At 56.5% G+C, this 16,163-nt stretch overlaps 4 protein-coding genes across 4 annotated transcripts in view; 3 read left to right on the top strand and 1 right to left on the bottom strand.

The window, feature by feature from the left end:
• The window catches only part of VOLCADRAFT_62621 (uncharacterized protein), a gene marked incomplete at both ends in the record, with an annotated part of 3,240 nt that extends 3,172 nt beyond the window's left edge, over positions 1-68 (bottom strand). The window contains one exon of the mRNA XM_002952466.1: positions 1-68. This exon is cut by the window's left edge and continues 211 nt beyond it. Within this exon, the coding sequence (XP_002952512.1) occupies positions 1-68 (68 nt within the window).
• Positions 69-1,057: 989 nt separating this feature from the next.
• VOLCADRAFT_105563 (uncharacterized protein) lies at positions 1,058-10,048 on the top strand (the record flags this gene model as incomplete). Its single annotated transcript, XM_002952538.1, has 14 exons — positions 1,058-1,108; positions 1,206-1,340; positions 1,415-1,670; positions 1,862-2,670; positions 3,508-3,726; positions 3,764-3,814; positions 4,611-4,784; positions 4,949-5,039; positions 5,394-5,547; positions 5,887-5,953; positions 6,413-7,154; positions 8,142-8,266; positions 9,549-9,629; positions 9,857-10,048. 14 exons carry the CDS (start codon positions 1,058-1,060, stop codon positions 10,046-10,048), a joined length of 3,147 nt encoding a protein of 1,048 aa, XP_002952584.1.
• Positions 10,049-13,033: 2,985 nt separating this feature from the next.
• On the top strand, positions 13,034-14,279 carry dlc7 (flagellar outer dynein arm light chain 7). Its single transcript, XM_002952537.1, has one exon. The coding sequence runs from the start codon at positions 13,128-13,130 to the stop codon at positions 13,443-13,445; it is 318 nt and encodes a 105-aa protein (XP_002952583.1). The 5' UTR covers positions 13,034-13,127; the 3' UTR covers positions 13,446-14,279.
• Positions 14,280-15,782: 1,503 nt separating this feature from the next.
• VOLCADRAFT_62668 (uncharacterized protein) lies at positions 15,783-16,163 on the top strand (the record flags this gene model as incomplete). The annotated part of the gene is made up of 2 exons (XM_002952536.1): positions 15,783-15,965; positions 16,053-16,163. 2 exons carry the CDS (start codon positions 15,783-15,785, stop codon positions 16,161-16,163), a joined length of 294 nt encoding a protein of 97 aa, XP_002952582.1.

Here is a 16,163-nt window from a genome sequence, read left to right as displayed (position 1 = left end):
ACGGGGGTTGAGTCAGTGGCTGGACATGAGTTCCGTTTACGGAGCACATGCGGGAAATTTTGGAACATGTAAATCTGTTTCTGAAGTCCGCTAGGGCATGCGATGCTCACCTTCTGTATCCGACCCAAGTCCAGCGCCATCGTGAAAAGGCCTTCTGTTTCCTAAGACGAACAATGATAGTAAGCGGCCGGACTTCATATGCAAATCCTCCGTAAGCAGTCCTATTTTTCGAAAGTTTCTAGAAATTGAAGTGAGCATAAGGCCCGCACTGGAGGTTGTCACAACCGTCGGCGTCCCTCCGTGCGTACACACGACAGCGACAAGCACGGGAAATCGGGTGGACAGGCTATGGGAGGTTTACTAGCTCTTGCTCACTGCACGCTGTGCCCTAGTGCAGCAGCCGTTCAGCAGCGGCCTGGTGTTGCAAGATATGGGTTTTGGGCGTAGTGGCGTGCCGCCAAGGGACCTGATGCTAAGACATGCAAAAGGGTTCAGATACTGCTTGGTATGCACCCTTAAGGGCCCCTGGCAATATTCTGTTCGATATGCGTGGCTAACATGCGTGGTTGGTGATGGCGATGGCACGTGACATATGTGAGCCATTTCTGCCGTAGGTGTAGTGAACCAGCTTGGACGTGGATGTCCATGTTCAATCTGGCATCGGCGGGTTAAATCGAACTGCTGGCCTAGCGATACCTAGTCGTCCCTGCGACTGCGGGCTCTTCCGCGACTGAAGAATTGATTCTTCTATATGCAGCAGAATGATAAGTGCATGAGAAGCAGAGGCCCGGAGCCCAGGGCAATGCCGCGTTTTTGCTCGACGGTTAAAGGTAACCGTTATGTCGTATAATTTAACCATCCGTGCAGTTCCTTTAGCTTTGCTCTGCCCATGTTGAGAGTTGGATTGGATGCAGTTTCAAGTCGTGTAGGAATTCCTTTTAATGTTATCTAACAGCTGCGATGGACACGTTGCGCTAAAGAAACAAGTCGAGTCTGGAGGCTTTGTCAAACTGTTCTATTAGAGCATAACTAAACCGCATTGTTATGGCATGGCCTTATGGCGCCGAAACCTACCCGCGTTGAACGGCAGACGAAATTACACTCGGAGGTTAGTGCTTTGGCACGCTTTCCCGCAAAGAAATTACCTGAACAAGCTGTAAGGATGTACACGTACCAGCTTTGAGCTGCACGTGTTTTGAGCGCAGGAGGTCATACAGGATTGGTCGTCTTGCGGTTCCCCGCCCCATATCTATGTCTTACACAAGGATTTTAGCCCGCATTTGTCTCGAGAGCCTCAATTTGATGAGGCGATTGAAATTCGTATCCAGGTGCCGGGAAAGGTGCGACAGTTCGCAACCTCCTGCCCATGGGATGCCTGCTTCCCACCTGATGATGTGCTGTGTTCTGCGTTCAGGAGGTGGGAGGCTTGGACCGGCGCCCCTTGTACTCAAGTTACACGCTCCTTGACGAGGGTCAAGCTGGCGGCGAGCGCCGGGGTCGCCTTGACATGACAAAAGTTTACGGATACATCCTCAATACAAAGAAATACAAATTGGACATATGTGCGGGCGATGAGCTGCAAGTCTGGTCGTCCGATTTGCTGGACTGGTTTGTCCTGGGGCTGGTGACACCGAAGTGTGCCGTCTGCTACGGCGACACATCAACTAGCGGTGAGCTTTCGTGCCTCTTCCCCAGGTATTGTCAGTCACTTTAAGGGTCAAGGCTAAGGTTAAGGTGAAGCTAGGGGGAAAAACAGCTCGGGTACCGGCAGGTCGGCTCGTGCACCTTGCGAGACCTGTACGTGGCGGTTCTTGAGACCTCGTAACGCTCCATCGGTACTTGGTCTGGCGATGCTCTGCAGGTTCTCTGCTGGTCCGCTGCCAAGCCTGTAGGCGCTGCTACCACAAGGCTTGCGCGGTACATGGCAGGGGGCAACAGTTCCAATGCTTGGGCTGCACAGATAGAGAGCAGCTGCCGCTGCAGCAGGAGCTGCACGAACAGCACCACGGGCAGCAGGAAGAGCAACAGCCCTCGCATGAACGCCAGGAGCCTTCTGATCAGCAGCAGCAGGAGCCCTCCGGAGAAGCCCAGGCTCTCAACCACAACCACCAAAGCCACCGCCCATCTTCGCAACACCAGCACCAGCAACGTTTAAAGCGGAAACTATCGCCGCAATCGCGACCACGGCAGCAGCAGCAGCAGCAGCGAAGGCCGCCACAGTCACAAACTTCGCAACAAACCTCCCAACAGACCTCGCAACGGCAACAAACCTCACAGCCCATGACCCAGCAGCAGCAGCAGCCTTCGTCACAGCACGAGCCAGCAGCAAATGCCCAGGAAGAAGACGACAGCGACTCGCTCCCTGTGGGCCAGCTGCTACGGCAGCGGTCTACAACTAACCTGGCGCGGAAGCGGCCCGCACCGCCACCGAAAGTCGGCATGGACAATCACGATGGCAGCGAGGATGACCAGAGCTCCAGCAGCGAAGACGATGGCACTGACAACGACAGTAGCAGCGCCAGCGGCGATAGCCGTAGCCATAGCGAAGAGCCCCAGGCTAAGCGGCGCCGCTTGGACGAACACACCGCGGCTCCTAGTATCTCCTCAGGCGAGCAAAGACTGGGCAATGCCGGCCGCGGGAACGGGCGGGGTCCAGGTGTACGGTGGCAGGTGCGCGGTGTTGCTGCCGCAGGACCGGCGGAGAGGCAGGGGCGCAGCCGAGATGGCGGTGAGGCAGGGAGGCAGGTTGGTGACAGGGAGGATAAGGGGGGCTTGGATGGGATGGCAGGCAACGGCGGGGATGCGGCAGCAGTCCGTGCGGAGAAGGCGGCGCTTGATGATGAGGCGGCTCGGAGTTTGTTGGCGCTGCCGCGGTCGGCAGAGCCGCTATTGCAGCGGTCAGGGCGAGCAGCAAGCCGCGGGCGTGGTAGGCGAGGCGGAGGCAGCAGTACCGGCGGCGGCGGCAACGGCAGCTTGGGCCGGGCGGGTAGCGGGGAAGAGACTGCCGTCACTGCGTCGATGGCGCACAGGGCATCGCACAGCAGCAGCAGTAGCAGCAGCAGTAGCAGCAGCAGCAGCGGGGACGATGAGGACAATGCGCGCATGAATGATGGAGACGGCATAGCGGCACTTGCTGTTCTTGACGACGTAGTTGTTTCGGCTGCCAATGCATCTGTCCCGGCCGGCGAGGCCGCGACAGCAGCAACAGGAACAGCACCTGCTGAGGCTGGGGTTGTGGAGGGCACGAAGAGTTACGAAGACGGCGCTGGCATCCGCATACAAGGCGATTCAGCAACCGCTGCGGTGCCTGAGGACGCGGCCACTGTTGCCGCCGTCGCGCAGGCACCAGCAGAAACAGCAGAGGCAGCCGTAGAAGGAGTAGCAGCAGCAGCGGCAGCGGCAGCAGCGCAAGGGGAGCCGATGCAAGGAAATGATGGCGACGGGGGGGGTTCCTCGACTGCGGGAACAGACTCTTCTGCCAACCCTCGCTCGGCCGTACCTCCGCAGCATATTGCCAACAGGGACGCCGGCGGCAGTGCTGGGGCCGAGGCCGCTGCTGACGTCGCCGCGGCTGTTGGCATTGCGCCGAGCCCTGCGTTGGAGCAGCTTGCTGGGAATTCCTCTGACGCGGCAGCGACGCCTGGGCGGAGGCTTGAAGCTGTTGCTCCTGCGGGGCCTCGCGATGGCGCTGCTGGCCGTGGGGCAGCCGTGAGAGCCGCCGTCCCGGTAACTGCCTCCGGGAGACCGAGCTCCGCCGCCGCAGTGGGCGCGGTGCTTGCTGCTGCGGGGCGAATGCGACGGGGCGCTGTGCCAGGTCGGTTTGGGGGCTGCATGACGGGACGCATGAGGATGGGCGAGAAAGCGGGGTTGGTATGGGAGTTACGGGCCTGTTGGGGGGTGGGGGTTGTCCTACGGGTGCAGGGAAGCGCATGTATAGCGGTGTGGGCGCTGGTGCCGTAGTGCGCATGGTGGTGACTGTGTTTGGTGCTTCGGCACTCGGGAGCAGCGCTTTCATGCGCCGCTTGGGGCGGCGTGTACGGCTTATGGGAAAGTCGGGGGTTTCCGTCAGTCCTCAGCGGACGGACCCCGCTGGCCCTATATGGGGACTTCTGATTGTAAACCACGCAGCGCCCTTGCGGGGAGCGCGCTCGGATTTTTTTAGCCGAGAGCATGTCTGTCTTACCGTAGCCCTGGGAGTGTGGGAGTGTTGGGAGTAGTGACGTCGGGGTGGTAACGGAGGGTTAGCTCGCCTCAGCTGACCGGAGCTCCAGGAGGCTCGGGAGCGCGGGAGAAGAAGGCGGTCCGGTGAAGGGAAGGCGTGTGATGTGGTGTGGTGTGGTGTGGTGGCAAACAAAAGGCGTGTCTCCCGAGGGGAGGGGGGAGGAGCGGGCGTCGCCTACGGGAGCTGGTTGTGGTTGGCTCCGGTTGTCTGGGTTGTTGGGCTGGACTGGGCTGGGTTCATTCTTCGGGCCGTACTCGCCGTGTACAAACTTGGATGCGCGTATCCAGAGGCGCGTGTGCAAGCTATGGTCTATCCGCCAGCTGCTGATGGCCAGAACCAGCGGAAAGTGAACGGATTGATGCCTGTCCTGCGCCTGTGTTTTTCGCAGGCATCGCCGCTGCTGGCGGCGGCGGCCGCCGCAGCGCCGCGGCGCCGGCGACGAACGGTGGCGGCGTTGCCTTGCTCCGCAGCGGAGCAGCAGCTGCATTGCCGGTCCGAGCCGGTCCGAGCGCCACGTTTGGTGGCAGAAGCGAGACCGGCGGAGGAAGCAGCGATGACGGCGGTGAGGACGCCGCAGACCCCTATTTGGAGGCTCTCCTGCGACAGTTCCCGTTGCCTTCCTGCGCCGTACGACCGCAAGCGACGGCGGCGGGACCGACGGCGGCAGGGGCGACGGCGGCGGGGGCCCCGGCGGCTGCACAGTCTACGCCCGGCCGCCGTCTGCAGGCGGCGCCGGCGGGTTTGCTAACGGGAGCGTCCCAAGCCCTGCAGTCCGTCTATGCCGAGGTCCAGCAAATGCTGGACCGGGAAGTGGAAAGTGAGCTGCTTGGGGGATGCTCGTGGTTTCTGCGCATGGCACGATCATGCGCAACCCGCGTTTCTGTGCCTCGGCAGTTGTGCGCCGGTTTTCCTTGCGCGCAATGTTTGGGGCGCGTTAGGTGCTCTGGACCAGCTCAAGGCACTACCTGAGGAACCTAGCTATGCAAACGAGCTATGCCCGAACGCGCCGACGGCCGCGCAGCTTTACGGCTGTTCGGGACCATCCTTCGGAGCTGTGCATCCTAATCTACGGCGTCACTCTCTTAACCCTCCCAACGCAGCATTTGCGGTTAGGTCCTGCTGCTCTAAAAATAGTTTTGAAGTCCCGCTCTTATCCGCCAATGATCCGCAGATGAGTCAGTCTTGGCGCAAAAGCTGCGGCAGGCGGAAGCCTGTTGGCAGCGCCTGGTGGCGCTGTACAGCAAGCAAAAGGCCCGTCTGGGTCGTCGTTGTACGGAGATGCAGCGGATGCAGGAGAATCAGGCACGGCAGGCCGAGCAGTTCAGGTGGGAAATGTGGGCTTAAGGAGCGGAACACGGCGTGGCATAGCATCGGCACACATAGCGCGGTTTCTGCAATATGAGGTCGCGTGTTAGCGGCATAAAGGCATATTGTGGGGGGGGGAGTCGCTTGCCCGCGCGTCAGGGCCAGGTCGGGGCTAAGGATGCCATGGCCGTCTGTAAGCCCTGAAGGCAACTGGTTCCTCGAACGGCACTTTGGGGGTTTGCTTTTGTTCCTTTTTGTGTCGTTGCTCGTGGGGTTGTACGGTCCGAGTGAGTGACCGACCCATGGGTCTCACCCATTGAATGCACGATACATCCACCGACCGACCCATGGGTCTTCAGGCTGCAGCTGAGACGGCAGGCAGATGAGCTGCAAGCGCTACAAGCGGCGGTGGCATTAGCTGAGGAGGTGGGTCACGTGTTAGAGGTGGCTCTACGCGCGTTGCGTGCGCATTGCATGGGATCATGGCTTAACCATGTCGCCCAGATGGTTGCTGTACCCTGATGAGCTTGTCTCTCTGATGGCGCGCTTGTAGTTGAGAAGCCGTCACGCTCTATACGCGTAATTATATAAAAACACTATCATTTTGATTTGCTATGTACTCACTAACTGTAATTACTTTCTTTAATCATAGACTATCCTTTCTTTCTTTTTCTTTTTCAAAGTAATGACTTGTAAATTAAGTGACTTCACCATAAAAAGGTATAGCCCTTGCCATACCTGTTCCGTAGCTGTACCTCCTCCGAATGCTTCTCTATCTTTGGGAATCGGGAATTCGGTCATCATCATCATCATCATCATCATCATAAATTCGCATCCTAATGCCGAAAACTACCATGGTGTGATATCTCGTTTACTCGTCTGCAGGCGCAGACTCGCAGCCAGGAGGAGGTGGCCCGGCAACGAGAGCAGGTTTCGGAGCTTCAGCAGGTTGCCGCTGCGAAGGCGGCGCTGGAGCAACGGGCGGCAGCCGCCGAGCAAGAGGTAGATTGGTTGCGCCGCCAGCTGGCGGCGACTAAGCAGGAGCTGCAGCAGAGCGAGGAGGCGAGACGGCGGCTGAAGCAGGAGATGCTGGACCAGGCCGAGGAGTTTCAGCAGCGGCAGGCGCAGGAACGCAGTGAGGCGCGGCAGCGCCACGAGCAGGAGCTGCAGCAGGCAGAGGCGGCGCGGCAGCGCCACGAGCAGGAGCTGCAACAGGCAGAGGCGGCGCGGCAGCGCCACGAGCAGGAGCTGCAACAGGCAGAGGCGGCGCGGCAGCGCCACGAGCAGGAGCTGCAACAGGCAGAGGCGGCGCGGCAGCGCCACGAGCAGGAGCTGCAGCAGGCAGAGGCGTTGCGGCGGCGCCACGTGCAGGAGCTGCAGGAAATAGCGCGGCAGCTGGAAGACGCGCGTCGGGAGGTGGCGGATCTGCGAGGGCAGCTGGCAGCGGCATCACAGGGCGGACGAGCCGCCAGGGGTGACGACGCCAGGGTCAGTGGCGCTGGCGGCGGTGGCGGTGGAGGCTTGCACGAACCTGGGCTGGGTTACATCGGTGCCGCTGCCGCTGCCGGGCATGATGGGCGGATGGCGGTGATGTCGGCCGCGGAGACAGCCGAGTCGGACCGAATTTGTGAGTCCCTTGGGGGGGGGGGGAAAGGGGTAAAGGACGAACCGCTGACACGATTGAATCAGACACCTGTCAGAGCTAGGGGGATTGCGAATATTCCACACAGGATTAGACAAGGCAGTTACTGCATTACAGGAGTACTTTTTGAAGTTACTTACGAAGGGAGGGAGGGGCATGAAAGGATGGGGGAAACGTAGGGGAAGCGTCGGAGGGCTCAAGGATTCGGTTTCGTGCGCTGTTGTGGTTTAGCTTTGGAATGGTGGTATGGCAAGGATTATAGCGGTGACCAAGGGCCATCAATGTGGTGTGATGTGGTGTGTGTTCCTGATTCATAATCGCTGTGAGTTTGGACCCGAAAGGGACAAAACCTGCTCTTGCGTCGTTCACGTCATGCCGCATTACGAACTGAGATTTGCGAGAGCGATTTTTTCACTTTGCGGTCGCGTCGTTCGGTGAAATGAAATGAAATGCGTGCTCCCTGGAGTCCCTGCTGTACGGGTCATGCGAATCCAGCCCTTTCCCGTTTGCATTTCGGTCACGTCCCCGTCGGGTTGCGATCTCTCTTCCCTTACGTCGCTCTTCACACCACATCCTGGTTTCCCGCCACGTCCTTCTACCCGCATAGCATGATGATGTCGCCGCAATGACATACATATAGCTATGATGCTGTGCTGGCAGGGGGCTCCCAGAATTCAGGTTCCAGCCAATGGCACATTATTACTAACCCTGCTCTTAGAGAAAAGTGTTCTGAGAGCCAGCAGCAATCAACGAGCCAGCAGCAATAGATACTTGTAGTAGTGCCTGGGTACAGCCTGGGTGGTCGAGGACTGGGTATATGCAATGCTTACACATGTATCCATGACAGCAAGTGTATACAGGCAAGTATATGCATCAATAGGCAGTTGTAATGTGCTACATCCCCATTTTCCGCATTTTCGCATAAGTGATTTCGCGCTTGCTGAATTTGTTCTGAAATGCCGTGCTTCCCAGACATCGAGCAGCTGGAGGCCACCACAGCTCGTTTGCGTGCCGATGTGATGCGTCAAATGGCCGAGAGGGTCGAGGAGCGGCGGGCTCTGGAGACGGAGGTGGAGTTGTGGAGGCAGCTGGCCAGGGTGAGTGGGTGCTTGTGTGTGTGGGGGGGGTGAAGAGGAAGAGGTAGTATGGCCAGAACGAAGGAGTCAAAAAGAGCTGTGTGGGTAGTGGGATGTGGAGAATAAGGAGGAAGAAGTGGGGAGGGGAGGGTTGGAGTGGAGTGGAGTCTGCTGGTGTACTGACTACATATATAGTATAGTGTGTAGTGTATATATAGTATATGTAATTACCACATGTGCTATCTTTACTAAATCCAGGCTAAATAACCTGTTTGTTTTCTGGTTAGCTAATATTGTTTGTATAATTCGCTTTCCCAAAGAACCAGTCAGTGTACATTTTTTTTGTAAAGTCCACCGGACTATGTATACTAGTGTAAAAAGCCGGCGTGTGGGGAATTTTCGAAGACTTCTATACCCGGGCCACGTGCCCCAGGACAGCACGGGACCGTTACCAGCGTTGGTTGGGACGGGAGGGCCCTGGCGGCTGCTGCTGCTGTATCCGCAATGCATGTAGTTTGGAGTGGGGGTGGGGGTTGGGGTGGGGGGTAAGGATTAGGAAAAAGAGCAGACCAACCACGCGTTCAGCACTCGTTCTCGCGTTCAGCACTGCACTGCACTGGAGAGTCACTTAGCCGAATCCAGTATAAGTGCTGTTATACTTGCATCTGGGCTGGGCGGGGTCTCTGATAGCAGCGCCGGTAGCCCGCGTGCATGCGGAAAGGGGGAAGGGTAAGACGAACCACGGTGACGATTGAAGCAGGAGGAGGAGACGGGTGTAGCGGTAAGGTAGCTGGGGGAGACTGGCACAGGTCGTCAGGTGGTTGATGGTCGGGGCCATGAGGCGGGAGGGAGCTCTCCGCGCCATTTCCTGCAGCACAGATGTCATTCAATCCTCCCCCATGAGGTTTTCTAAGGTGCCCAATATCCAATAAATAGTTGGGGACTGCGGGGGTGCAGCTTGCAGCTAGGAAGTGCGAGTCGCATTTTCCCCGTCCCCACAAAACCCTGATTCTTTTAGCTGCTTTCGAATTTTAAGCCTTCTCTTTCCCGCGCTTTCCTTCTTTGCTCCTTTTCAATCCCCTTGTTTTCGTCATGCACCACCGTCTTCCGGAATCCGGAACACACAAATGTACATACATATATACACACGTGGTGTGGTGTTATGTGGTGTAGAGAGCCCCGGCTCGTGTCAGCCTTGAGTATCCCCCGCACCACGCCTACCAGCAGCCCCAGCCGCCCCAGCAGCAGCCCCGCTTTGCGGCGGCCCCGACTGGACCGATGGACCCGAGCGGCGCCCTCACAGGTCGGGGTCGGGGGCTGTTGGCGGTCCCTGGCTGGTCCGCAGCTGGCCTGGGGGCGGACGGTGCGGGCGGAAGCGGCGCAGGTGCGGTCCGAAGACACCACCAGCAGCAGCAGCAGCAGCACCCACACCACAGACTCCAACAACAAGGGCCGTCACCGTCGCCGCTTGCCCCGCACCGCCATAGTCTGGACCCCGGGACAGAGCCAGCATAACATTGGTACTTGGGAGGTGCAGCGCAACCCCATGGCTACCAGCAGCATGTAGCTCGGCCGCCGCAACCACCACAGCCGCCAGGACTGCACCCGCAGCAGCAGCCAGAGCTACAGCCGCTTATCAGCAGCAGCAGCCAGAACCGCAATCGCCACATTTGTTGGTTTCGAAGCCCCAGTGACGGCGTCACAATGACGGCCTTTGTGGCGGCTTACTGCCGCCAGCGGGCGTCACCCCGCCAGCGGCCGTCGCCACACCAGCCTTTGCTGGCCGGCCTCCTGGCGACGTAATGTGACGTTGCAGCAAAAACACCGAGCACTGGCACCCCGCGGAGCTGGATATCTGAAATGAGCCGACGGCGGCGGCGACGGCGACGGCGACGGCTACCCACTCCCAGCCGCGCGTCCATGCGAGCTGGTGCAGATGGCTGATGCGGCGGAAGGTGACCTAGAGTTGTGAGGGGCTTTGGAGGCATATGATATGTGCTTGTGCATGATGGAGGTGACCATTAAAGCCGGAAGCCGAAAGCTATGTGCCAAGCAAAAACCCAAGGAATATTTACTTCCCGGGTCTACTTCTCCGAAATTCTTAATGGGAAATTTAGGTAGAGTCAACTTCAAGCTAACGGTCGTAGGTCTCCAACGTCCAACGTGCTGGTGTGGTGTACAGAGAGCTTAGAAAATAGTTGGCTGTCCCCCTTCAGCAAGGGGGGGGAGACATTCCCCCCGACCTTATTGGACATGTTTTGATGGAAGCGTAGAATGTGTCGACAGGTGTTAAGAGGCCTTGCGAGGGGGTGCCGCGGGGAGCTTTTGATGACCTCTTGGACTGCCTTTCAAGGGTTGGTCCGGGCAGGTGGTTGTGTTGGACCCACCTTTACCAGAAGTGTAAAAAGGCGTTGATAAGGTGCGTGGGGTGACAGACAGGCCGGGGGGGAGAAGAAAGGATATAGCGGAGCGTAGGAAGTCGCAGCCCACGCTGGAGGCTCACTTGTGTATTCGGTTTGTCTTCCGGAGGATTGGGGCCATGACCAGCATTGCGATACGCGCAGAGGCGCTAAGCGTTGCTGAAAAGTGGGTAGGCGCTTTGGCGACGGAAAATTTTGCAAGGGCTCCCGTGAGGAAAGGGGACTCGTGTGACGAGCATGGGACTCGAACCGGGTCCTGGTCGTATTGAAGTGCGCAGTGGACATTTTTTGCGCTTTCTACGCACATTTGCATAAACATGAATTAAAGCATGCATTAAGTGTGTACCGTCCAAACGTTGAGGCCCTTCACGTTGACATGTACTGCTACTTTGTCAATTGCTATAACTTTTTGTTTCATGTTGCACACATGCATGCTTCATGCTATATTTCTTTAAGAAATTTTAAGTGAGCTATAACATAACTTACGGTATGTCCTCTAAACTCTGTTGCTAACGCGTTGAGGGACAAAACAATCGAGTGCTGAACCTTCCGCCCCGCCGAACCTTCTCCACGGCCGCCTTCCGACTTCCTGAGGAGGGAAACTGATCCTCGCGACTTGAGATTGTTGTCATATGTGCATGGCGCTCGGACGATGCCGGCTCTTGCCAGCCTTTGCAGCACTTTCCCCGTATCTTGAACATGGTCCCTTCGGCGATTTCAATGCTGTCGAAGCCTGGTGGCCAGCGCAGTGGAGTACGTGTTGCTCGGGCAAGGTGCCGAGCCGCAAGACAGCATTACTGGATTGCGATTTGGTCGTCTTGATGACAGATTTGAACTGTAATACTGTATGTCGTGCGCGGGGGAGGGGGGCGGTTTTCCGTCCGTCACCCGTTCCAGGGCGGGAAAGAACATAGTGTTGCGAAGGGTGGAGGGATCGTGGCGCGACCTTTGGGTTCTTGCGTCTGCAGAAACTGCACCCCGATACACTGGCACGCGGGCGGGGAACGGCCGGGGAGCGTTGCGGCTCTCTGCACATGCGGCATGTTCTTCCGTTTTTCTTTCGGTGCCCTTTTCACTGGCATACTTCTTTGTGCTGTGTTGGCGGGGCTGCGCTTCTTGAGGGTGGCACCTACCGCATGCGGTGGGTGGGTGCAGTGAAGTCGAGGGCGCGAGGAGGTCCCCGCATGTGAGGCAAAGTTGGCTTCGCCTAGCCGGTCGACAAGGATTCCCGCTGTATGAGAGTACTGAGCGTGTCAGTAGATGTCTCAGGCCGCACCTTGGCGAATTTCCTTGACTATTGCAGGGCACTGGATGGCAAAGGAACGGCTGATTGATGATGCACCTGACGAAGCACCCTGTTCCCTGCTTTTGCCGTGGCCAGAAAGCTGTTGGTCCGCGCCTGGTGGACGCGGTGGCAGTCGCCAGGGCGAAGCATTGGCCCCTCCGCGACGTTGGGGGAGCCTGTACCTGGAGGGGACTGTACCTGGAGGCCCGAACCCAGGAAACCCTTTGGTTAAAGCTCTGCAACGCGATGGACACGCGATGCACTTGTTCGTACGCTTATCTACGAAACTGCGCCGCCCACTTGGCAAGAAAGGCAACCCGGAAAGCTGTTGCATTTTTTGTGAGGCTTCGTAATGAGCATGTTTTCATTTTGATACGTATTTACCGGCTTGCGGTGTCGAGGTTTTGTTGGGCGACTGACCAGACAAGAGGTGCGCTGATGTGCGGGTCTGGCCAGGGAAAAAGACGCGGGAAGTTGGAAGCTATTTTCCCGGTCCCCAGCTGAAGTTATTCCCGCATGTGGGTCGCGGTCGGTGACGGAACGTTGCACGATGGGTCTCTTGCCTTTCAACTGTAACAACATTACGGTGCGTGGAGAGCGGTCACAAACTTTTCGCATGATGAGTGAGATGCATGGCAAGCTAAGCACTCGGAAATTTTGGTATCAAGAGTCCGTGACCGGCAAATGGCGCTTGACAGGGGCTACTCGAACAGTATCCTACCTGGGCGTGCATTGTGCGTGAACGTGTAAGTGAGCACGGTTTGCAAAGGTGGACCTAGGATCCCACATATGTTGCCAGGATTGATTTTGATGAATGTCTCGCTTAGGGCTGCCTGGTTTGATCGCGTCTTTGAGTGATAGGGTTTTGAGATTGCGGTTGGCGGTTATGACCGTGCTTAGCCAAGGTCATGAGGTGCATATAATCCTTTTCAAGCCATAGTTGCTCTGTAGTCGTGTTAATATAAATAACGATTGAATTTCTAATAGCTTGTGCTGGCGTACCAACTGATTGGGACTCGCCGCAAGGCCCATGTGGATCCTTAACATACGCTGCTCAGGCCTATGCTGGAGTGAAAGTTAACTTCTGCTTTCCTACAAATTTTTCGTTTAGCTCTGGAAGTGTTTGCTTCTTGAGACATAGGCAAGAATACCCAACTTTTGTTCCGCGCTTGTAGCCATGGTAGACGTTGCGGCTGTTGACGAGACGTTTAAGCGTTTACAAAGCCATAAGGGTGTTCTAGGGATTATTGTTATCAACGCGGACGGCATCGCCATCCGCACGACCTTTGACAACGACTTGACCGTCCAATACGCGGCGCTTGTCTCACACTTCACTATCAAGGCGAGGTCGGCCGTCAGGAAGCTGGATGGTGACAATGACCTCAAGTTCCTGCGGATACGCTCTAAAAAGCACGAGATTATGATAGCGCCAGAGTTCGAAAAATCTCACGAATATTACCTCGTGGTAGTACAAGACCCGTCAAGAGAGACGTAGACATTAGACAAGGTTGGGCTGCGCGGCAGGGATGCCCGGGGAGCCACAGGCTTTCACTGGCTCACCTGCCTGGGGACTTCAGCTTTGACAGTAATTCGGTGCGTAGACGATGGACATGGGGCAGTTACGAGGCTGCGTGAACAAGGATTTGGTGTCGGAGCGACTTCCTATCTGGTTCCTTGACTTCCGGCTTTACGCCACAATGACGGTATGTACAAGGACGTTCCGGAGGTCTGCCTTTCAAGGCACTAGGGAGTAGGCACAGATGCCGGTGTATTTGTTGCCAGGTCTGATGGCTTGTGCTTGACCCAAGTTTGCCGCGGCGAATAACAAGCGTGAGCAGCTCCGGTTGATCCGGACTGACAAGGGGCAGCATGGGGATGTTTTGGCATGCTCTCTGACTTTTTATGCGGTTGATAGCTCCCTTCGCGGTGCTATTGCTCTACTGTAATATAAGGACCACTTTAAAGGCGTGCCCATCGCATACCCTCCGAAGGACAGGCCGTGGCCCTCCAAGGCGGTGAGGGCATTGCTTCCAAGCATTACAGGTCCAAAAGATCCTTGGTTACATGCTGCTTGCAGCTCGGATCGGCAAAACGTCACCACTGGGGCTACTTGCGCATTGTGGTTGTGGGTACCTCTTAGCCAGGAAGGCGATCGTTGGCGCGTGTTTTGTATCATAATCTTGTGCGGAGGTGTGCAGGCCAGCCAAGCTGCTGCTAGGTTTCTTTACTGCACCGTTGAGTGGGCACCATACCAGACACGCTATTCAAACTCCGCCTGTTAGGGGTCCACAGTGTGTGGTGATTTCAGCGAAGTAACGCTTCCGGCTCCACCGCTTGCAAATCATGGCGTCACGCGACAACAGCGGACATATTTAAACGGTCTGACATCGCGACGCGCTGTCTGGGTTTTGCAACCCGGTAACGAGACGCAGAACCGGATTTGCGCCCGCATTGCAGGTCGCAGTTGATGTTCAGGTGCGCGGATGCACAGCATAGCCTTTGCGAGTAAGGAGTTACGCAGTTCCAGGGTTTTAAGCAGTTCCAGGCTCAATGATTGGGTCCATGGCGACGTGCCTTGGCGATGGCGACATTTGGCGGATCCCGACGCAACGCCGAGGTCGCAATCGGCCTATGCGAGGTTGTCGTTATGACAACATGTCAGCGAGAACGTGCGCCAGAAGCATCCGTTTTTGGATAATGCACGTTTTCCAAGCTGAACGTGAGACATGCATTCAATTTTCACGGGAAAACGTTTTTAACCCATGAGCGGTACAAGCGCCCATACCAAGTGCGTATCAAATCCCTCCCAAGTTCATCCGAGCTCGCACGAGTTAAAAATGGCACTCTCTTTTGAGCGCCCTTGGACCACGGCCCCCATTACGGCGAGTTTATGGTTTCCATTTTCTCAGGGGGCACCTTGTCCTTCGTAAAAAATCGCTGCCTGCATACAAGACAGGGCATTTTACACTGTTTGCACGTATTAACACCATTCTTTTTGTGACGAGCGTGTCAAGACGCGTCAGTAACACACCTACCGAAGCATGCCGGATCCCTCGGGTATAGGGGATATTCCCCTGCTAAAGTACGCACTCTTCCCAAGCGCGTTCGCGGCATGATCCAAGGCAACGATGGAAATCCCCAGCGATAGGACCCGTGTTCCTGAGTTGTGCCCGCCTGGCCCGCCTGAGATGCTCTCGAGCGATATCGGTTACATACTTGGGCACACCAACAAAGCGTAAATCAAGCTGATGCTGTTTTCGGTAAGTAAAAACTTTCGTTTTATATATAGCAGGGTTATCTGTTTTCTTATTGCATTAGCGCATGAGGGGTGCACGACCAGTATGATTGCGGCATGCGAAAGGTGATGGACGTTGCTAGCGGCTGCAGGCAGGAGCCAGACGGACGCTCGGAGAGCTAAGTTAAGCTTGTCTGTGATACTGTACCGAAGCAATTCCTATATCCAGTTGATGGGGATGCTGTATTCCAAACAATTTTAGATAGCTTACTGCGCATTCGCTGCATGAGACCAGCGCAGAACGAATTACCATTAAGCCTGAAAGCTATGCTAGAAATTTGTGCAACACGGCAATATGTTTCTGCGCAGGACTTTGTCAGGCAGGACGCCAGTTACAAATGTACGGCGGAGTACTACAGGCGGTAGTTGCTGAAATTTTACAGAAAGACAGCCTTACCAATAATATGCACATCCATCCAAGTTTTAATCTAAAACACATATCTGCATTAACAGGCTTGACGCATAAGGATAGGTATGATACTAGAAACCTAGCTTCACGACTGGGCGCTGAGATTCCCTCAGCGCCCTAGTTACGCCATGAGTAGTTTCCTGTGCGCTTGCTTTTGGTCTCCACAGCCTAAAATTCCCGAGGAGTACCTGCGCCCTCAGGGACTGTACTCGCTCGAACGAGTAGACCTGAAGAAGCTGAAGCGCTTGATCCGTAACCAGCAACTTGCGCCATGCCACCCTGGTGCGGAGGAACCTACGACAGGGCAGGACGTAAGTTCAAGCGCAGTTAGTGACCGGTTGTCCCTTCTCGCATGGTCAGCACCCTCACCCTTAGTGCATATACATACGCAGCTGGAGGAATGCCCGATTTGTTTCCTTCATTATCCCGTCCTCAACAGCTCGTTATGCTGCCAGAAGCGGGTCTGTACAGAGTGCTTTCTTCAGGCAAGTGGTGGGCTTTGCTTATGA

The sequence above is a fragment of the Volvox carteri genome (assembly GCF_000143455.1).
Source record: "Volvox carteri f. nagariensis unplaced genomic scaffold VOLCAscaffold_30, whole genome shotgun sequence".
Taxonomy (NCBI): Eukaryota; Viridiplantae; Chlorophyta; class Chlorophyceae; order Chlamydomonadales; family Volvocaceae; genus Volvox; species Volvox carteri.
The sequence above is the reverse complement of the archived record's forward strand: the minus strand, read 5'-3'. Positions and strand labels throughout refer to the sequence as shown.